The 22,104-nt window shown below is 44.0% G+C and overlaps 2 protein-coding genes across 4 annotated transcripts; both read left to right on the plus strand.

The window, feature by feature from the left end:
* The first annotated feature begins 536 nt into the window (after positions 1-536).
* On the plus strand, positions 537-2,317 carry LOC148887576 (uncharacterized). The gene is made up of 4 exons (XM_089016211.1): positions 537-568; positions 794-855; positions 926-2,146; positions 2,202-2,317. The coding sequence occupies exons 1-4, from the start codon at positions 546-548 to the stop codon at positions 2,315-2,317; spliced, it is 1,422 nt and encodes a 473-aa protein (XP_088872337.1). The 5' UTR covers positions 537-545.
* Positions 2,318-7,024: 4,707 nt separating this feature from the next.
* stxbp4 (syntaxin binding protein 4) lies at positions 7,025-20,972 on the plus strand. Of its 3 annotated transcripts, XM_089015799.1 has the most exons (21): positions 7,025-7,130; positions 7,301-7,328; positions 7,564-7,671; positions 7,774-7,847; positions 7,919-8,014; positions 8,465-8,534; positions 8,629-8,703; positions 9,555-9,722; positions 9,829-9,961; positions 10,885-10,991; positions 11,065-11,233; positions 11,316-11,385; positions 11,807-11,841; positions 12,722-12,802; positions 12,900-12,965; positions 14,608-14,811; positions 14,884-15,000; positions 15,888-15,937; positions 17,005-17,123; positions 20,613-20,670; positions 20,829-20,972. In XM_089015799.1, exons 4-21 carry the CDS (start codon positions 7,781-7,783, stop codon positions 20,941-20,943), a joined length of 1,800 nt encoding a protein of 599 aa, XP_088871925.1. In that variant the 5' UTR covers positions 7,025-7,130; positions 7,301-7,328; positions 7,564-7,671; positions 7,774-7,780; the 3' UTR covers positions 20,944-20,972. The 3 variants fall into 3 exon arrangements, with proteins under 3 accessions (XP_088871925.1, XP_088871924.1, XP_088871926.1); XM_089015798.1 differs by having other exon boundaries at positions 7,089-7,328; XM_089015800.1 differs by lacking the exons at positions 20,613-20,670; positions 20,829-20,972 and adding an exon at positions 18,035-18,267 and having other exon boundaries at positions 7,092-7,328.
* Positions 20,973-22,104: the final 1,132 nt, after the last annotated feature.

Raw genomic sequence — 22,104 nt, forward strand, 5'->3', positions numbered from 1 at the left:
AATTGTTTATCTGTTGAACTGATTTTACGGCTCGCAGCCGTCCAGCCACGACAAGCCCATGAAAGCGGCGCCAAAGATGAAAGTGAAAGCCTGCTCTGCCAGACCTTTGACCCCCTTGACCCCTTTTTCTCTCTGTCATGTATGCATGTGAAGACAAGCGTGCCTGTGGATGTGCAATTTTCTCTTCAAAAGCTAGCTTGTGTCCTTTCAAAGTGACTTTGTGACACACACGTGACAAAAACACAACATATCAAAGTGAAACTAGTTTTAATATAGTAAACAATAGCGGGGTATTATTTTTATTATTATCATTCTGAATAATTATTACATCACATTCAACTTAATCCTATGGAAACTTGCAATCAGCGACTTGTCGAGCAGGTGTGCCTCGTCAGTGCGGCGCAGGTGCGCGCAATGGCGGTTGACGAGTGTGGCTAGCTGCTATTTAAGCAGAAACATAGCCGCCATTGTTGATGCACAAGCAAGCTTCCTGTCTCATCTTCTGTTGTGCAGAGTCTAGGCCTCCCCCCACCCGGGTTTTCAAGATGGGGCCAGGACTCGCCGCCAGGTAGGCTAGCCTTTTTGTTTAAAAAGTATACTTGAAGTGCTTTTTTTTTTTCACCGGATGCCAAAAAGTTTGAATCAATTGATTCCATTCATGATGAACTTTGTCTGTATCATGCCTGGGTTACCTTGGTGCGTTGAACAAATCACTCTGTGTTGTGGTTTGATCCAGCAATTTGAGAAGGTAGCTCATTTCACGCAGAATTTTGATTTAATTTGTACCGTGCAGGTTTTCATGGATCTGCTTGCTGTTCCTCAGCAATGCTGCAAGTGTCCCTTTGCAACACAAATGTAAGATTAGCTTTGATTTCAACACTTGCTATCTATCATTTATTTATTAATGCATTTTCCTTCTCTGCAGACCACTCCAGGCCTGCATACAAGTTAAGTTCTGGGCCGGCCCCACCACCACCCCCTGATGGCCAACGCCCATCCCTAATGACCCTGCAGAAGCAGCATTCTGTAGTCCAGGATTCCTACCCAACCCCTGAAAGTCGGCCACCGTACAGCCCACCAACTCCAGGTGTGGTGTCCACCTCGGGTTATGCAAAGCAGCGCTTTGTAGCCTATGCAGGCAATTCCGACAAACCTTCCGGTGCTGCTCCGACCAGCGCAAACAAGTTTTCCAATGCTCCTGGTTCAGGTTCAAGATGGGCACTTTATGATCAGGCATCTAGCTACAAGCCCTCAATTGACGGGGAGCAAATGGGCATGGCGAACGCAGGCGTGCAGAGTCATCAAAGTTCAGAATTGCACAGTGGAGTCCATGAGCAACTTTCTGGCTTGAAGACCTCAACTGATGCGCTCAAAGTAGATTATGTTAAAGGACAGCAGGCAGTGAACGCAGGTGGCAACCTTCCCCCAAGTTGGGCAGAATACATTTCAGTCTATGAACCCACAGCTGCTTCATTGTCCATATCTGATGGTATCAAAGCAAGTTACCCTCAAGCAAACCGACCCCAAGGTTGGGCAGTCTACAATCCAAATCATGCGCAACCTTCCGGCCATAAACGACCAGCAAGTTTCGGTCAAGTTGACACTGTCAATGGGCAAATAACTGACATTCCAGCTGCGGGTGTGTCCTCTAGTTGGCAGTTACTCGATCCAGTATATATGCCATCTTCAACCCATGAATCAACTGCTTCAGAGGTTCCTTCTGGTGGTGTAAAAGGGAGTCTTCCTGGTAAAGGTACGGGGCAAGCTCAAACTAATTTGGTTGGATACTCGCCCCAAAGTTGGGCACTGTTCAATCAAGTATTGACATCTTCTGACGATGAATCCCCAACTGCTCCAAAGAGCCCAGTTGCAGCAAAGGGACAGGATGTTGCTAATCCAGGTGGCAACCTTCAGACAGGTTGGCAAATGTACGGTCCAGTTTATGTGCAACCTCCAAGATACAAACCCTCAATGGGTGGCCTTGACACAGTCAACGGGCAGCAGGCATCTCAGTCCAGTGGCGCCCTGCAACAAAGTTGGACAGCATACACTTCAGTTGAAGCCCAACCTTCCCGCTCCAAACCGGCAACTGGTGGACTTGTCAAAGGGCAGCCAGCGTCTCGTCCAGGAGACCAAGTGCAACAAGGTGGGTCGGCAACCAGTGAAGTGTATCCACCTACTGATCCTGTGGTTGCTCCAAGCACTGTGGAAGGACAGCAGGCATCTCAATCTAGTAGCACCCAGCAACAAAGTTGGACAGCATACAGTTCAGTTGAAGCCCAATCTTCCAGCTCCAAACCGGCAACTGGTGGACTAGTCCAAGGGCAGCCTGTACCTATTCCCGGTGACCGCCAGCAACAAAGTTGGGCGGCATACAGTGAGTTCTATCCACCCCCCAGTTTCAAACCACAAACTGCTCCTGTGCTTCGGCCTGGCCCTGTAAAAGGGCACCATGCCTCTCATCCTGGTGGCACTCTGCAAAAAAGTTGGAAAGCATACAGTAAAGTCTATCCACAATCTGTTTTCAAACCATCAACTGCTCCTGTGGTTCCTCTTGGCTCTGTGAAATGGCAGCAGGTGTATCCTGGTGACAGCCTGCAACGAAATTGGGCAACATACAGACAATTCTATCCACCGTCCAGTTTCAAACCACCAAGTGCACCTGTGGTTCATCCTGGCAATGTAAAAGGGCAGCAGGCATCTCATCCTGGTGATGGCCTACAAAAAAGTTGGGCGGCATACAGTTCAGTTGCGGCCCAACCTTCCAGCGCCAACCCGGCAACCGCCGGACGAGTCAAAGGGCATTCAGCATCTAGTACTGGTGAGCACCTGCAACACCGTTGGGCAGCATACAGTGAAGTCTATCCACCGTCCAGTTTCAAACCACCAACTGCCTATTATCCTGTGAAAGGACACACGTTTCATCCTGGTGTTGCCCTCCAAAAAAGTTGGGCAGCATATAGCGGAGTCTATCCACCAACTGCTCATCACCCTGTCAAAGAGCAGCATGCATCTATTCAAAGTGGCAATCAGCACCCAGGTTGGGCCGACTATACTCCACTTAATGTACAACCTGCAACTGGTTCAGTGCAAGTAAACCCTGCAACGCAGCAACAAGCAGTGAATCCAGCCGACAGTCTGCTTCCACGTTGGGTATTAACATCTGACTATGAATCCCCTACACTACCTGAAAGCCCCGTTGTGTCAACGGAACACCCTGTAGCATATCCTGGTGAGAACCTCCACAAAGGTTGGGTTGTGTACGGTTCAGGTCATGTGCATCCTCCAAACTACAAACCCTCAGCTCCTCATGTTGAGCAGCAGCCATCCGTGAACACAGATGAACTGCCCCCGAACTGGGGAGTATACAGTGAAGTCCATCATCCATCAACTCCTCCAGAGAATGTGAGAGGGCAGCTTCCGTTTTATCCTGTTGGCACCCCGGAACACAGTTGGGCAGCGCACAGTTCAGTTGAGATGCAACCTTCCATCTCGGAGCATGAAACCGGTCAAAGTAAAGTTGACAATTTCCAAGGTCAACAAACATCGATTCCAACTGCCAACATGCCTCCAAATTGGGCCATGTTCAATCCATCTTACTCGTCACCCAACTATGAATTTCCAACTGGTCCAGAGGTTTCTGCTGGCGCTGTGAAAGCAAGTCCTCTTGATCCTGGAATGGGGCAAGCTATTGTGGGTGGAAACCAACCTCAAAGTTGGATCGTAGGCCATCCGATGTATGAGCTAGACACTCCGAACAGTCCTTCGCCTGTAAAGGAACAACCTGCTGGTAACGTGCACACAGGTTGGGCAATGTACAGTCCAATTGGTGTGCGACCTTCCACCTATGAACCCTCAATTGGAGTTGACGCTGTAAAGGGGCAGCCGGTATTAAATGCAGATGGCTACATCCCCAAACGTTGGGCTGGATACAGTCGAATCTATAATCCACAATCTCTTGTGGTTTCTCCTCCCAGCTCTGCAAATAAGCAACCTGCATCGCATCCTGTTAGTAGCCTGCCAGACAGTTGGACAGTGTACAATTCTGGGACTGCGATAGGGCAGACGTCTGATTGGGTGGAAGTAGCTTCACCTTCTGGTGAGGGCCAACATGCATTCTTTCAAACACCCCCAAAACACAAACCCTCAATTGGCGGCAGTAAAAGTCAATCAGCACCACATCCAAGTGGTAACCTGCACCAAAATTGGGCAGCTTACAGTCAATTGAATCTACCTTCCTACCAACCAATTGGCACTGGTGATGAGCGACTTGAAGCCCATCTAGGTACCAAGCAACCTGCAGCACCTTCAACCAAATCACCAAGTGGATTTGTGGTCCAACTCAAACCATCTTTCAGCAAGGGCAAGCCTGCAACAAATCCTTGGGTGTCATACAGCTCTGCCCATTATTGGTCACCCGGTTTCCACCCTTCAGTTGCTCCTATACCCTCACCTGTTGGCGCTCATGTAAGTCTTCCTGCTGGCACTGGAAACGGGGGCGCAGGATTTGTTTCAGGCGCAAAGCTAGAATCCGGTTGGGCACCGTATGGGCAAATTAACAATCCACCCTCAAAACCTCTTGGTTCTGGACCCCAATCCTCTCAAGTTGCTGCCAAGCACGTCTCTGGTTCACCTTCAAGTGGTGGCGTACAAGTGAGCAGTCAAACCAAGTTGCCAGCTCATCCACTTGGTCTCCGTAGTGCCTGGCCATACATTCTAATGGATCCCAGCCATCATGTCACATCTGGACTTAAAGGCTTTGACTATGTCGGTGTTCCCAACATGAGCCCTTCGAAATGGACCTCTTCCCACGGCTATCGGCAGCAGCCCAATGAGTTCTCCCGAATGCGTCATTCCATGACTGAGCCACACTATGGTCCCTCCCTGAGTGATGACCGCAGAAGATCTCCAAAAGTCTGAGGTAAAAATATATTTATTTCCCCCTTAACACTCGCTTGTATTTAACTTGCTTTTTTTTCCTTTCCCTATAGGATGAACATGCTGTGTCCCTGCTGAATAAGATTTAATAAACTAAAGAATCACTCTAGACTACCTTGTCTTTCAATCTTTGAGTGTTGCTGCGTCACATTGAATATGAACTTGGCAGGTTTCAATTTTCGGTGTGACTCCTGCGGCCGCTACAGGTGCATTATGTTGACAAACTTCTTTGCCGGGCAGACAAGAAGAGCAGGCGGGTAGCTCCATCTCCCAAGATGAGATCTGAACACTTGTTGCCTGCAGAAAGTGCCTCTGATTACTTGAGAGGCTGCGTGAACGAGTCACAGTGGACCACTTCTGCTCTCTCAGTGGTTCTGGCTTTGATTATGGTCCTTCAAGTGGGGAAGGTGTCTCCAACAGGATGATGTCTATGCTTTTGTAACAGTCTGAATCTTGAAAGGAAAAAAACCCTATTTGGGTCAACATTGACTTTGAGTCACTATTAGAGTTCAAACTGTTGCTCTCGGATATGAATACATTCAAGACTTAGCTCCCTCGTGCTATGATCCTTATGTCAAGAACCACAGACTTGAATGCTCAAGCTGCTTTTTGCCGTCTCCTCCCCACCTCTTTGTTAGGTTGTCACGGTGATGTTTCATTTTGTCAGTATCTGAAGGTCCACTCCAAAACTGACATATCTTTGCGAATTGCCTTTGAGTCTTGATGCAAACCAGCCAGAAGCACATAATTGCGCTCTTGTGTGTGATGAGCCGGTCTGCTGATTTTGTCGGCACGCACCGGCATCACCGTCTCTTCGCTTGCTACAATTTCCTGAACATACAGGCGGACCAAAATATACATAACAGCTGTTCAATGAATATTGGGAAAATGTTCCTTAGACATCCTAATTGGGCTTAAGAAAAGTTTGTTCATTCTATGCTGGTCATTTTGTAATCAACAGTTAATTATATTAGTAAAAGATTTAGAATAGTTTAATAATGCATTTTCTTATTCAGTTGTTTTCTCCTTGTATTGCGTATATGGAAGTGGACAGGAGTCCTGTGGTACATTGCGGTGTGCTCAGTTTGGTTGAGAACCGCTTTGTAATCGTAAAATCTGAAATATTTGGTTGAATACCGAAGAATTTACCATTATAATAAATGTAACCAATGTTTTTTTTTTTTTTTTTTAATTGTGATTGAACAATAACGCCTGCTCACAATGGACGGAACTCTAAATGAGGATAATGCCTCGGTCACAATGAGACGCAACACGAGGAAGTGACGTTTATTTCTCACTGGTCACGTTTGAATCAGTTCTTGCGAGTGTGATAATGCGGAAGTAATCGTTATATGGGCGGAGCTAATTTTGTTTACCTGCCTCAATCAACGGCATGCAAATATGGCCGCCTTTCCCAATCTAGGCAACATTGCCACTAAGTTTGGACTTAAAAGTACAGTTTCGTTCATCCATTTGAGTTTGGGTGGGGGTCCCAATGGATTGAAAGGAAACCCGACTGCATTCTAGGTCTGTCCAAACATGAAACCATCTGAAGATTGGCACGAAGCCGTTTTGGTAAAGTCCAATGAGCAGTAATCATGCAGAGCGTCCAGGCAAGTAGATGTAAAATGGGGTATGTCAGTTTATTTGTATTTATAATTTGACACGTTTGTATTGTTTGTTTAAATGTTAAAAAAAAAAAAAACGCTTCAGACTTCTGTCTGAACTGGCTTCTGGGTGTAGTTTGCCAATTTGTCCACTAGATGTTGCTGTCCTTTTAACATTTTTTCATCATTTCAATTTGTTTACTTCAATAATTTGAATTTACGCTTGTCTTTTTAATATTTCACTGTGACGTCTCATATTTTGTCTACGCACAATGTGCTCAGTAGCCATATAAAATTATCCAGCTCACCACTGTTTGAGTTTCTCCACAATAAATATTCTTATGATGATCATATTCTCGCAAATAATTTGCCATTTATAGGTGTTTATTTTTGCTTTTGCAGCGTTTGAATAAGCTGGTCAGCTTCCTGTTATGGTTTTATTTGCCACATCGTGTCTCTCTGTGTGCGTGTGTCAGTGATGGCCTAGGTGTGCGAGATTGTCTATGCACACGACTGTCATTTGAGTGGATTTGTTTTGAGCGTGCGCGTGTGGGACAGGTATCAGCCGGGATTAGCGATGCAAAGGTGTGTGCGTGCGTGTGTCTCGGCGGATTTCTGTCTCACATGCACACACACCAGCCTTGTCTCATCATCGTCTTCCCTGGAGACAAGCAGCATTTGGTTCATGGCCACGCGTGCGCGTGCACGTTTGTTTGTCCTCTGACTGACGTTGTGCAATGGCATTTCTCCCGCAGGAAGGCGAGCACATCTATGGCTACACCGGTAAGCTCCTTCCTCGTCTCCTGCATGCTCATACCGTCTTATCCGTCTTTGTTTCCAGGCTTGTGCGCCCACATGCCGATGATGTGACACACGTGCTCGCATAATGTTCTGATGGCAATGCTATTCTGTGTAAATAATACTTTGTTAGTAACAATAGAGGCCGGTTTTAAACCTCAAGTATCACATGTGAACTTGTTAGCCTTCTAATCCCCCCCCACCTGTTTTTTATCACTAGGAACATGTATATAGTCCACTTTAAGCAGGCATTGGAGACGCTTGTGACGTCGGTGTAAGTTGTGCCTGGTGACACAACTCGAATCAGACTGGTGCGACGTGAATGACCGTGAGTGGGCAATCGTATAGATTTGCAAGTTTAATTGCTCTACTCTTTATTTTATTTATGTATGTATTTATTTATTTATTTATTGTGGTAATGTGTGTTCAGGACCATCATGGGCCCACCCGGCATCAGCCGAGCCGTCCATCGGTTGGAATTCAGCCACTGCAAGCAAGGACTTGGTCGGTCAAACTGTGGCTTCCCACCATGTTTCGCATCTTTGCTTTATTTCTTTCTTTTTTCTTCCCTTCAGGCGTAAAGATCATTGGAGGCTACCGAGAAATGACAGGAGAAGACTTTGGCATCTTCATAAAAAGAGTCGTCGCCGGTGGACTGGCTGCGCTTGACGGTCTGTTTTGATTTGACAGTAATTCCTCGTTTTTCATGGCTAATGGGGACCGCGATAGTCAAAAATACGCAAAGTAGCCCCTCCCCTCATCAACCTCCCCGAGGAATTTGTATGCAATCATTTGTGAGTATTAGTATAATTAAAGTATGTAAGCAGTGTGTATACTTTATATATTTGAAACAAGGACTATAGCAGTACAGTAATCCCTTGTTTTTTTGCTGGTAATGGGGACCAGGAACACCCGCGATAGACGAAAATCCACAATTGAGTCATATAATAATAACAACCCATGTTATAAGACAGAGGAGGGGGTGAGAAGATGCATAGCCAATCCACATGGCTGTAAATTATGGGATATCGTGCTGTCATTGGGTGACGTCAGGTCAGCGCTGGGAACCAATCAAGAGTCTCCATCGTGTTCATGGTAAACATCGCTCGTTTGTTATCCAGGTCGGCTCAAGTCAGGTGACCTGCTTGTGGACGTGAACAACATCAGCTTGAGGGGCGTCACCAATGAGAGGTCGCGACTTTTATCACCCAACCATGCACATTTTTTAAATAATTTTTATTTGGGGAGGATGTCATTGAATCCCAAATGCTTTGCATCCTGGTAGGGCGGTGGAGATCCTGAGGACCGCATCGCTGTCCAATCACATGTCTCTACTGGTTGCCAGGGACGACGACTCCAAGTAAGTCCACGAAAATATTTTTCCAACAGTCTCAAGGTCTACTCTGATGATGAGGTGATGTTCGCTCATTCACTGCCAGACATGTGCAAAAATGTGCCAGGGTTTTTGTCATTGTCACTCGAATTCCAGAACCCACAGAATATTCAATTTTAGGACTACATAAACATTCAATGTAGTACAAGAAACTTTAAAGAGTTAATTCCTAAATTATATGATTCTGGAGTTATATGAGCTCGAAATGAGGGCAGCAGTACAAAATACAATGCAATGCATACATATTGGTTTATATAGCACTTTAACAACAGCCGAAACTGCTAAAAAAAGCGCTAACATGGGGAAAAAAAAGGAAATTCTGCCCCCTTGTGGAAGGGAAAAACATTACTAGAAGTCTGGCCAGCGCGTTATCAGAACCCAAGCAAGAAAAAAAAAATCGAGCTAATTCGGGAATGACGCTCTACATCATATTTTCAGTTCCCGAATAAATTATTGAATGGCAGTGAATTAAGTGAGTTAAAAAGTGGATTAAAGTCCGCTCTGTCTGCACTGAAGGCTCAGAGAGCGAAAAAGCGCCACCCCTGACAACAAGTGATGTCATCGTCTTGGTGTCAGTTGATGGTATGGCGTCAGTATTTTTTATTTTGGGTGAAGGGGAGGTGTCAGCTGAGGTGACGCGACGGGACACTCGCCTCATCGTCAGCATAAACGCCGGGGCTGATGATGACATCGCCTTGCGGTTCGCTGACTCACTCGTGTATATGGCGTCTAATCCCTACTTTTGTCTAAAAAATAAACAGAATAAAAACAATCATTTTGGCATATTACGATGAATGCTTTCATGTTGTGATCTGAAGGCGGCAGTTTTCCGAGCTGATGGAGAAGTATTGCTCGGTCCCCTTAGCGGCGTCCGATCGCATTTCACCCACACAGCAATCTGGGGCCTGCTCTTCTGAAAGCCCCCAAGTGCTCAGCCCCAAAGAGGGGGTCTCGTTCTACAACCCCGTGGCCACGTCCGCTTTCAGGTACCTCCCACAGATCCGTCCACTAAGAGACCAAAGAGCCTCCTCGGGCGCCATCTTGGACTGACGTGATTGGAAAGGACGTGTTACTTAACATCCTTTCTCGCAGCGACAGCGTGATCCAATTGATCTGCATCGCCAAGGGCAACGGCCTGGGCCTGCTCATCAAGGGCGGCACCAACCGCGCCGAAGGCCCCACGGTCTTCATCCAGGACATGGTGGCGGGAGGAGACTGCCAGAAGGTCAGCCAAACACTTCATCATCTTTCATTCCTTTCATCACTTTGCTGCTGTGAAATGTAAATTTCTCCACTGTGAGACTAATAAAGGCATATCCAATCCAATCCAATCCAATCCAATCCATCAGTGTTTCTCGCCGCCATCTTCTTTTTCCAAATACAGGTAACATCCGACTTACGACAGAGTTCCGTTCCGACCAAACGGCCGTAAGTCGAAATGGTCGTAAGTCTAAATCCATTCAAAATGTTGAATAGAGACTAGGCTAAATGGCACGCAAACTCCGCCCCCTCTGGTGCCATCACATGGTCTGTGCTTCCATTCGAAACATGATAGGATTCCAGGTTCTTTATACTGATGGTTAATTCTTTAATGTGATTTCACTTGCATCATGAATCACCAACGAAACCACCGTAGAACTACAAACAAGTAGACAAATATAGCTATTATTTACACGTAAACATTTAGACTTTACATCAATAAAAACATATGCAATAAAATCGTACAAACCACTTTGCCCGCGTTCCGTCCGAAATGGAAGTTTTGATCTTTGACCTTTTTATCTTTTCCTTGCTAAACAGTACAGCGATAAAGCATGTCCATTCTCGCCATCTTCTCAGTAAAAATAAAACGAAGCGCGGAAAGTAAAACCTGTACCGGAAGTGACAACGACCCAACGTAATGCCAAGAAAAATAAAGCACAGCCATCTGCTAGTCAACTATGGGATAGCAGTTATAGACAAATGTATTAACAGCATTTACAAATCCCGACCCTAAGGCTAAACCTAAGTGTAACGAAGGCGTAGAATTAAAATGTTAAAAATAGGGTCATGGTCGTAAGTACGGTTGGTCGTAAGTCGAGCTGGTCGTAAGTTGGATATTACCTGTATATCTTGGTGAGCTGCATTCTTTTTTTGGGGTGGTCCTAGGATGGCAGGCTGCAGGTTGGCGACCAGCTGGTGTCCATCAACAAGGAATCTCTCATCGGCGCGACCTACGAAGAGGCCAGGACGATCCTAACACGCACCAAACTCAGGTCTGGAAAGATCTTAGCATATTTATAAGAAGCCTAAAATAAAAAAAATGACCACGAGAAACTTGTACCGCAGACCAGATCCCACCGTGGAAGTGGCCTTCATCCGACGCCGGACTTCCTCCAGCTCCAGCAGCGGTTCTCATAGTCCTGTGGTAGGCCCCTCAGCGGCCATCGTCACCACTAAACTCACCTGTAGCCGCAACCCGGCTAGCGAAACCCTGCCGCCCGTCAACGTCTGCCAGGTGCCGATTCACAAATGGAATCGGGCAAAATGGTGTGTCATTATTTTGCCACGCTAACAGAATTTTTTGGTTGTTTTTGCAGGTCCGAGTGAGTCCGGTCGTGAACCAACACGCATGCGTTTCGTCCTTAGATGAGTTTGATCTCAATGTGGGTACGAATTTTAATACAATCTTTTTTGGGGGTGTGTGTGGGGGTGTCTTACAATACAATACTGTATTTTTTCACACCTCTATTGTTGTACGCAGCAATTCTTGATAAAAGAGGAGACGATAAAAGTGTCCTTTTCACCAGTGGATCAGGAAAGTCATGGTGAAATGTTTTTTGCTACAAGCTAAATGTTCGAAACAAACACAAAGCTGTAGCATCCATGGATGAAAGAAAATGAGTCACATCCACCTCTCCACTTCAATTCCAAGCCGCAGCGGCTCCGCATACGCATCGATGCTCCTTTCTTCTCATGGCGCGCTCCTCAAGTCATGTTTTTTGTTTTCTTAGGTGCTTCAAAAAGTATCTACATCAACATATTAAAAATTCTTAGTTGGAATTTGCTAATGAATTTGTGTTGTTTGCAGATGGCTGTCATCTCAAAGCGGAGCAAGTGGAAAAGGTGATTTCCTGTGCGATTGGATTGGTTAGCCTTTATTTAGTCCCGCAGTGGAGAAATTCACATTTCACAGCAGCAAAGTGAGGAAAGGAAAGGAAGAAGTAGGTCATCAAAATACCGAAGCTGCTGTAAAGGCAAGGCAGCCACTCTCGCTGCGTCATCTTGAAATCAAAACAGCTAGCTATTTGCGATCTAATTGCTATCTAACTCCCTGGTCGCCTATCTACCTAGTTATCTATTAGCTATATAGCTATCTAGCTGGATGGCTAGCTATCTAGCTAGCTAAGTATTAGCTATCTATTGGCTAGCCAGCTGAGTGAACGCTGGCCCGTTTGGCTGCCGCTGCTCACCCACAGCAAAATGTATCCTGTGACTGTAAAGTGACCTTGAGAGTTTTGAAAGGCGCTTATAAAAGAAATGTATTATTATTATTATTATTAGTTTATTTTTTAGCACCACCATGCCCATTTTGCGTTGTCATAATGAAAATGGACAGCAGAGAGCATGCTTTATCAACCATCCATTCGCAGGAGTCATTTTAGAGAAGCACATTGGCAATTGGATTTGTTGTTGTTGTTGTTGTTGTTGACAGTGAATGAAAATCTAAAATAAATGGAGAAATCCTGATATTTAAGTGGTTAAAGTAAAAAAAACATCAAAATGTTCTTCCAAAATGTCTCACTTTTTTCACTTTGATGGCTGTCGGTTTTTATACAATAGTGAGTCTCGCTTTTTTTCCCCCCTGCAGCGATCAATGCTGGCAGCATATCTGCCCCCATTTTCAATTTCACAAACACTCGGTTACTAACGACGACCGTAAAGCGCTCAACCGATAACCTAACATCCCTTTATTTGTCTTTCTGTGTTTGCGCACATGTGGCAGTCGACATCCAATCGGGCGGACGAGATGGATCGACTGAGGAAGGAGAACGCCGACACTCTGCGGGAGGTCAAAAGGCTGCAGGTGAAACCTCAAGTTGTTATTGGCCGTCGTTTGATGGCGCCAGAGGGACGTCCGAAACAACTTCCTGTTTGGTGTTGGGTGTCGTCTTGATGTTCAGGATCAGCTGCTGGAGTCCCACAGGGTTCGGCGGAAGATGGAGGAAGAGCTGGACACTGTCCGACAGGTTCATTTCCATTCCACGCAGCGAACTCATTCACTGCCATTATTATTAATAATAATAATAATAATAATACATTTAATTCATAAGCGCCTTTCAAAACTCTCAAAGTCACTTTACAATCACAGGATAATTCTTTTCTGTTGCAGCTTACAGACAAAGCTATCCAGCTAGCGAGCTAGATAGCAAGCCAGCGAGCTAGATAGCTAGCTAGATAGCAATATAGCTAGCTAGATAGCTAATAGACATTCACAAATTTATTCTATGCTATCGATAAAAGCTGGCAATGTTTTTCATCGATCTAGCTATCAGCTGTTGTGAAAGCTCTAGCTCAAGCTGGCTATCGATCTAGCTATCTAGATCGCTATCTATCTATCTCGCTAGCTCGTTATCTAGCTAGCTATTTTTTTAAAAATATATTTATTTGTCTATTTATTTATTTTCAAGACAAAAAAGACTTTGAGCCTGAGTCTTGAGTATTATTATTTATTATTTTATTTATTAGGTAGCTAACTTTCTATTTATTTGAGTAACTTCCGGGTTGAGTGAATGCTAGCGCGTGTGGCTGCCACTGCTCACCCAGAGAAAAAAAAAAATTATCCTGTGACTGTAAAGTGACCATGACAGTTTTGAAAGGCGCTTAGAAATGAAATGTAGTATTATTAATATATAAATCAATGTGCTGTATTTTGTCGAGTCGCCCTCATTTCAAGATCATATAACTCCAGACCCATCTAACTTAGGAATTAACTCTTTTTTTCTGACTAAAGAAGAGAGTCTATGTTTTCTAACGCTGCATAGAATGTTTATGTCGTCCTACAACTCAATATTCTGTGGGTCGTGGAATTTGAGTGACAATGACAAAAACCCTGGCACTGGAGTGGACAGACACATTTTTGAACATCATCTGGCAGTGAATGAGGTTCAATTGACGGCGTGTAAAGTGTAAGATGAATTTAAAATCTCGGGAACCTTTCATCAGGTGACTATATTCAAGATGGCGTGCGATGCGGCGCGTGGGAGAACGCAAGTGGGTGCGCGCTGTTGAAAATAGATCGGCAGGTCTCACCTCCGCTCTTCAGTTTGACTTTTTTTTCAACATAAAAGCTGGAAGCAAAATGATCCTGGTTGGCTGACGCTGAAGGAGTGGGCAGCCTGCGTTTAAAGATACGGGGAGAAAAAATACATCGAAATGTGTTATAAAAATCCATATGTTGCACAAACTGTCCTTTTTATTTTAGTTTGTTTTTTTTAATCTAGATTGCAACCCATTCAGTGACGATTTTTAATTATTTTTTTACTGAAATAAAAAATAAGTCGGTGCGAGGAAAGGTAGAGTGAACGCTGGCGCGAATGGCTGCCGCTGCTCACCCACACAAAAATAATCCTGTGACTAAAGTGTCCTTGAGACTTCTGAAAGGCGCTTAAAAATTAATATTATTATTGTATGTAATAAAAATAGTGGTGCTAAGTGGTGTGAGTTGTCACGGTAACAACAACCTGATACCCGTCAACATCACCGTCGCTTTTCGATCAACCGTTGTGACCGTTTGTGGGGTCTTTGATAGTCCGAAGTTTATCAGTCGCTCACCAAGACACGCCCCCTTGACCCCAAATACACCATGATCATTTTCACCCCCTCTTCCAGGAAGCCAAGATGGCCGCCCAGGAAACACAGACGCTACGGGAACGGGCGGCACTAGCCGAGGAAGCCCGCAAGCAAGCCCGCGGGATGGAGATGGACTATGAAGAAGTGGTCCACCTGCTAGAGGCCGAAATCGCCGAGCTGAAGACCGGGGGGGGTCAAGAACCTCTTCATCCTCCTCCTCTTCCTCCTCAGCCGGATAATAAGGTGATGGAAGCACCAAAAAAATAGCAACGGCGTGGACGAATAAAGTCCGAATGGACGTGTTTCTTGCGGCAGGAGGACATCGGGCAACTGAAGAAGGCGGCGGCGTTGCTGCAATGCCAATTGCGGAAAAGCGACGCCGCCAAGAAGACTTTGGAGGCGGCCAACGCAAAACTGCTGACTTTTGTGGCGGTGAGAAAGAAGCTACCTCATTAATTGCAATCGATTGGAGTCGCCCTGATTGATGAAAGGAAGAGGAAAGGAAAGGAAGAAGTAGAGAAAACAAAATACAGGAACTGATGTCAAGGCACAGACAGTCATTTTCTGCACCCTCTTTGTTGCATGAAGCAGTTTTAGATGAAATAGGAGAGGATCAAAGCCTCCTTTTCACCAGTGTATCAGGGACGTAATAATAATAATTATAATAATAATAATAATAATAATAATAATAATAATAATAATAATAATAATAATAATAATAATATATTTCATTTATAAGCGCCTTATGGTGAAATGTCCACATCTGCTACAAGCTAAATTGGATTGGATAAACCTTTGTTCGTCTCGCAGTGGAGAAATGTGCATTTCACAGCAGCAAAGTGATGAAAGGAAGATGAAAGGAAGAAGTAGAAAACAAAATACCGGAGCTACTGCAAAGGCAGCCACTCTTGCGGCACCATCTTGAAAAACTAAATAACAAAGAATGTGACACAACACAAAAAACACAGACAGTCATTCAATCTTAAGCACTTTTTGCACCCTCTTCATTGCATGAAGCAGTTCTAAGGATCAAAGCATCCTTTTCACCAGTGGATCAGAGATGTTATGGTGAAATGTCCGCGTCTGCTTACAAGCTAAATGTGTTGGAAAGCAAACACAAAGCTGTAGCGTCCATTGACAAAAAAAGACTGTCTCACATCTCTTGTCCTCCCACGTAAATCCGCTTCAATTCCAAGCCGCGACATTGCTCCTAATCAAAAACGGTGCTGGCATATCGGTGCCGCCGAAAAGGCGCAAACGCTCGGCGGAGTCTCCGCCTTGATGAATGTCCAGATTTTAATTGTGTGTTTTCTTCTCAGAATGTTCAAGAGTTCCTGCTTGAAGGACTCGGACCTACCAAGACCTTTGGGTACACTTCATTTATTATTATTATTATTATTATTATTATTATTATTATTATTATTATTATTATTATGTTTGTCCAGCCGCTATCGGAACAAGCATGATGATGTCACCACCTTTTTTTTACACAATTGAGTCTGTTAGTTGCTCCCCCCCCCCCCCCTTCGCCACGTTGACCCAGTTGAGGGTATCCCAGGTGGGGTCACCTGCTGCTGCTCACGACCGCCCGCCGCCATTGAGCCTCGTTGCCAAACGTCGCCGCCCAGGTGGCGCTCGGCTCCTTGCGCCGCACAAACAACGGCGAAACGCTTTATGAAAGGACATTAACGCACCGTAATTTTCACTTTTTTCGCAAACGCCGTTTATCATCTCGCTTTTATTGTCTCGCGTGTATGGTTGACCTTTGTGTGACCCCTGCGTGCATCCAATCCCATGTCCTCCGCGATCGATTTCAATGTGACTCTTGTGTAAGTCCCTTTTCACTCAATCGGGTCAGTCGGTCGTTACCGTGGAGCAGGGAGGGGGGTCAACGTGTCAGGTTTCATAATACACCCCCCCCCACCACCACCACCACCATCCCTCGCCCTTTTTTTCGCATCCTTTCAGTGACCCCCCACAGTGCTTTGTCCTCACCTGCTTTTTTTTTTTACGCCTTTGTAGGCCACGCTGACTGTTTTTTTTTTTCAAAACCGAATCATGACATGTGTGCGCTGTAGCTGTTGTAGTTCACAAAGTACATAAAAAAAAGACACAAAATAGCATCCGGTTATAAATATGACATCATTAAGTCATTAATGCTGCAAAAATGTGCCCACTCCAGTACCAGGGTTTTTGTCACTGTCACTCGAATTCCAGGCCCCACAGAATATTGAGTTTTAGGACTACATCAACATAAAATTCAGCGTAAGAAACCTTACATTATCTTATTTTGACCGAAAAAAAAATAGTTAATTCCTAAGTTATATGGGTCTGGAGTTATATGATCTTGAAATGGGGGCGTCTGTGCAAAATACAATGCAATACATGTTAATTTATATAGCGCTTTAACGCTAAAAGTGTTGTTGTTGGATTTAGTTGCGCGGACGACCCGCAGGGCGGAGCCTCGCGACGGGAGAGCTCGTGGACCGCGGCGGCGCTGGTCAAGGAAGCAAACCACCTGAGGACCACCGTCGGGAACTTCCTGCATCTGGATGGTAAGTCAAACTTTATATTTATTTATTCAGGAATTGAAAATATGACGTAGAACGTCATTCCCGAATTTGTTCGGGTTGTTTTTTTTATGCTTGGGTGTCAATAAAGCACTTGTCAAGCACTTTGTTACAGGTTCGGCTGTTGTTAAAGCACTATATAAATTAATATTTATTATTATTATTAATTAAGATTATAAAAAATATATTTGAAAATAATGCAATGCTTGACCAAGTGACAAGTCAAATCTAGCTAGCTATTAGCTATCTATTCGCTAGCTAATAGCTATCTAATTACTAGCTATTAGCTAACTATTTGCTAGCTAATAGCTATCTATTCACTAGCTAATAATAATAATACATTTAATTTGTAAACACCTTTCAAAACTCTCAAGGTCACTTTACAGTCACTGGATCAGTTTTTCTGTGGGTGAGCAGCGGCAGCCACATGCGCAAGCGTTCACTCAACCCGGAATAACTCAAATAAATAAAAAGCTGGCTCGCCAGCTATTAGATTGCTAATAGATAGCCAGCTAACAGATAGCTAGCCAGCTGGACAGATAGCCAACAGACAGCCAGCCAGCCATATAGCTAACAGATAGCTAGCTAGCCAGCTAATATCCAGCAAGCCAGCTGGATAGATAGCCAACAGCTATATCTATCTATTCACTAGCTAATAGCTATGTATTCACTAGCTAGCTAGCTTGCTATCTATTTGAGTGACTTCCGGGTTGAGTGAACGCTGGCGCGTGTGACTGCCGCTGCTCACCCACAGAAAAAAACTTATCCTGTGACTGTAAAGTGACCTTGAGAGTTATTAAGAGCAAAGTTGCTAAAAGTGCTCGCATGAAAGCTTACATAACTTCCTTGTGACTACTTCCTGTTCCCTCTCTTCTTCTTCTTCTTCTTCTCTTGAGCCCCGCCCGCATGCTCCCCCTAGTGGACATCCGCCTGTGTCGCGATGGAGCGTCCATCCCTGTTTTAGCAGTCAGCGCGGTCGGTCTCGTCGACGCCACGTGTGCCCTTCAAACCCGCATGCGCTTCACCAAAACTCCACCCGTGTGTCTTTGCATTCAGGAAAGTAGTACTTGACTCTGGTGTAAACAACGTTTCATCATCATCATAATCATAACAATTCGAGAGGACTCGACTCGACGTATGTCTTTTTTTTTTACCATAAAAGGACACGATGATGATTGTAGGGAGTCATCAAGGAATTGTCAACTAAAGCCTTTGGAGTCCTCATGTCAACCACTTCCAAGAAGGTCACCCTCACCTAATTAGCATACACACATACACACACACACACGTGTGCACCAGAATGATGGCGGTGATGACGATGATGATGATGTTGATGATGATGATGGCCAGGTGTCATGAAAAGAGTCCAAGAAAGAAAGTAGGTCATATGGACGCAGGAGTTTTCCCCTCAACCTGCTTTTTCATCATGTTGCCTGTTGCTAGGATACCAGATGCTACAGCACATCCATGTCAAGATGGAGGAGACGAAGTTGGGTTGGGGGGCCGGGGGGGTTACACGAAAAGCCAAAGTCAAAGTTGGAGTTTGGTTACCAAGATATTATGTCTTTGTCAAGCCCAAATTTGTCAATAAAGTTTGTTTTGTCTCTGTCTTCTGGCCACGCATTGTCTTTACAGACTTCTATTACAGACTTCTATTTGCTATCTATTAGCTGTGTAACTAGCTAGCTACCTAACTAGCTATTAGTTATCTATTAGCTAGCTAACTTGATCTATTTGAGTTATTCCCGGTTGAGTGAACGCTGGCGTATGTGGCTGCCGCTGCTCACCCACAGAAAAACTGATCATGTGACTGTAAAGTGACCTTGAGAGTTTTGAAAGGCGCTTCTAAATTAAATGTATATTGTTATTATTCACATGTTTGCTCTACTCAATTTTTTTATATTTATTTTTTTCATATTGTTTTTTTTATTTTAAAAATATAAAAAATATTTATTATATTTGTTATATATTTATATATTTTTTTATATATTTAATTTAAGTCGGATGACACACTTGCTCGGTTTTAGGTGTTTGTTTTATTGGGGAATTTTTTTGTGCATTTTGATGTAATTTGGTGTCATTTTCATTTTTAGTTGACCAGGTAACATTCGACTTACGACCGGCTCAACTTACGACCATCCATACTTACGACCACGACCTCCAGACCCCTTTTTTTTTTTTTTTTTTCTACGCCTGGCACCGCAACGCGCTAGCAGGCTGGCATTGCGTACAACAACTTTGGCCAACATTTTGAATGTATTTCGACTTACGACCATTTTAACTTACGACCGTTTGGTCTGTACAAAACTCGGTCGTTACCTGTAATTTACTTTTTATTTTTTCCACTTGTTTTGAGGCGGATTTTTTTTATTTTTTGGTGTGTTTGTGTGAAGTTTTTGTTTTCTTATTTCACTGTATGGTGCTTGTCACTTCATGGTGTGTGTGTGTGTGTGTGTGTTTGTGTGTGTGTGTGTGTGTGTGTGTGTGTGTGTGTGTGTGTGTGTGTGTGTGTGTGTGTGTGTGTGTGTGTGTGTGTGTGTGTGTGTGTGTGTGTGTGTGTGTGTGTGTGTGTGTGTGTGTGTGAAATGGTTCCCGCCGTGACCCTCTTTTAGCATTTTCGACCTGACAAAAGCGTTGCATCGTCTTCCTCCTCATCCCCCTTTGCGCTTCTTTGTTGTAGTGGAGAATGACAATCGAGCAGGTGGGTGCTCTCCACATTTTTTTTCTTCTCCACCCTCATCTAACGCAACAACCTCAAGCGCAAACAAAACATGACAGGTGCACATCGACATGAAAAAAAAAATTGGGGCAAAACAATTTTTAATAATAACGATGACACATTGACATCAAAGGGCACCTCCATGACATGACGGGGGGGACAAAAAAAGAATGACATCATTTTTGCTGGTTTGTTTTGTTCCATTGTTTTTGTCCTTAACTCTTTTTAAATTAGCTTTTAATAATTATAATTATACATTTCATTTATAAGTGCCTTTCAAAACTCTCAATGTCACTTTTCAGTCGCAGGAGAAGTTTTCTGTGGGTGAGCAGCGACAGCCACACGCGCCAGCGTTCACTCAATCCGGAAGTAAATAGATTGAAAGCTAGCGAGCGAATAGATAGCCAATAGATAGCAAGCAAGACAGCTAGACAACTCGCTACATAGCTAGTAGATAGCATCACTGCCAGTCAAGTTATTGTTCAAGCACTATATAAACCAATATGTATGTATTGATTTGTATTTTAGACAGCTGCCCTCATTTCGATCTCACATAACTCCAAACCCATACAATTTAGGAATTAACTCTTTTGTTCCAATGAAAGAAGAGAGTCTAAAGTTTCTTATGCTGCATTGAATGTTTTTTCAGAAAGTGTCATGGGTTCTAGAAGGGATCCTTGAGGCACACCTTCTTCATTAGAATCTATTGTTAAATGTTATTGACATTACCTGCACTGTGTGTTTATGCCCCACAGCTCTTCCTTATGGCTGTGAGGAAGCGTACACGGAGCACGGCGTCAAGTACTTTATTGAGTACGTACTCTGCGACCTTTTTACTTTTCGGATTTTTTACAGCCGGTGGCCACTATAAAGTTTGATTCTTTGTAATGTTGTCATCTATCGATACCATGGCAACCTTTCTTTGCTGCGGTCACTATTCTCTGTGTTCTCTATTTTTTTGGTTTTGGCAGTCATGTGACGCAGACCACCTCATGGAGTGCGCCGATGGTGGTTTCCATGACAACAACAACAACAACAACAATGTCCTCGGATGCCACAAACGGTGAGCGGGAGGTTGAAATGTAGGAGGAGGAGCTTCTTGTTGCTATGGAAATAAAATGCCTGTGACTACAAGGGTACTTGTAGGTAAAAAGCTAGCCTGTGCTCATCTTTATGCCTAAGCTTTATAATAACACACAAACGCATTATGTCATCGCGAGAAAACAATATTAGTGTGTGGGTGTTGGTGACCGTGAAACATTTTCCTTTGCCATGTAACTGAATATCAAGTAATCTGATTACTTGAAACACGGGGGTCGAGCAGTGCGCGCATGCATCGCTATTTTTAGCTAGCGTGCGACGACAGCAGCTGGAAGGCTGAGAAAATCCTGTTCAAATACGCGACAGCAAACATGAACGCACAAATATTTAGGCGGTAACACGGAAATACAAATATTTGATGAACTTTATCGTGCAAATGAGATGTTTTCCATTCATTTTGGGTGATGGCTGTAGTGTATGGTAGGCTAAATGCTAACATGATGCTTACAAGTGCGCAAAATGGTGGCTGTAAGGGCCCATCGTTATGTAACGGGAATAATTTGTAATAATCCAAATTAAACACCATTAAAGAAGCTATTCCAACAAATTAAATGTTACAAATAGAAACAATAATTGCGGCACTGTGAAACGACACTCAATAGACTGTCGCCAAGTAAAATGGCATCTAATTAATTGAATGCTAGCAAATGAAACGCCACCAAACAAAAGCGCAGCAACTAAATGTCAATTTTTGTAACAAATTATACGACGTTTAATTAAACGGGATAAAAAAAACTAATATTTAAGTGGTGGTGGCGTTTGTTTGTTTTCTATCTATTGTTAGGTCACATCTCAATGCAGTTCCTATACTGTCCGTCAGAGGGCGCCATTTTATCGGCCCTGGCTGAGGCCTTGGTACAGTTTACTCACCCCCCACCCGGACTTTTTCCGTCCACGCCAAGGTCAACATAACATCACCGAAGCAACCGTTGCCGTGGTGACTTTTTTTATCTTCACATGATGATAATTAATAATGGTGCACTATATTATTAAAGGTACCGTCTCATTTCATCATACTTTTTTTCAATATGCGAGATTTAACTGATTTATTTTGTCGCCTTCCCTGGAGTTTGCAAACTCGCTTGCCTTCGTTTGTTTTGCTTTGCGTGTAAAGCGCGTGAGGTTCAACGTGACTGGGCGGGCGAG

Source organism: Hippocampus bargibanti, linkage group LG15, assembly GCF_051943395.1.
Source record: "Hippocampus bargibanti isolate YZ-2025 linkage group LG15, ASM5194339v1, whole genome shotgun sequence".
Taxonomy (NCBI): Eukaryota; Metazoa; Chordata; class Actinopteri; order Syngnathiformes; family Syngnathidae; genus Hippocampus; species Hippocampus bargibanti.

Coding starts and splice junctions, on each gene's coding strand:
- LOC148887576 (XM_089016211.1), top strand. CDS start 546: ATGGGGCCAGGACTCGCCGCCAG. Junction 856..925: donor TGTCCCTTTGCAACACAAAT/GTAAGATTAGCT, acceptor CCTTCTCTGCAG/ACCACTCCAGGCCTGCATAC. Junction 2,147..2,201: donor AGGAGACCAAGTGCAACAAG/GTGGGTCGGCAA, acceptor GGTTGCTCCAAG/CACTGTGGAAGGACAGCAGG.
- stxbp4 (XM_089015799.1), top strand. CDS start 7,781: ATGGGCCCACCCGGCATCAGCCGAGCCGTCCATCGGTTGGAATTCAGC. Junction 8,535..8,628: donor AGGGGCGTCACCAATGAGAG/GTCGCGACTTTT, acceptor GCATCCTGGTAG/GGCGGTGGAGATCCTGAGGA. Junction 11,386..11,806: donor TGAGTTTGATCTCAATGTGG/GTACGAATTTTA, acceptor TGTTGTTTGCAG/ATGGCTGTCATCTCAAAGCG.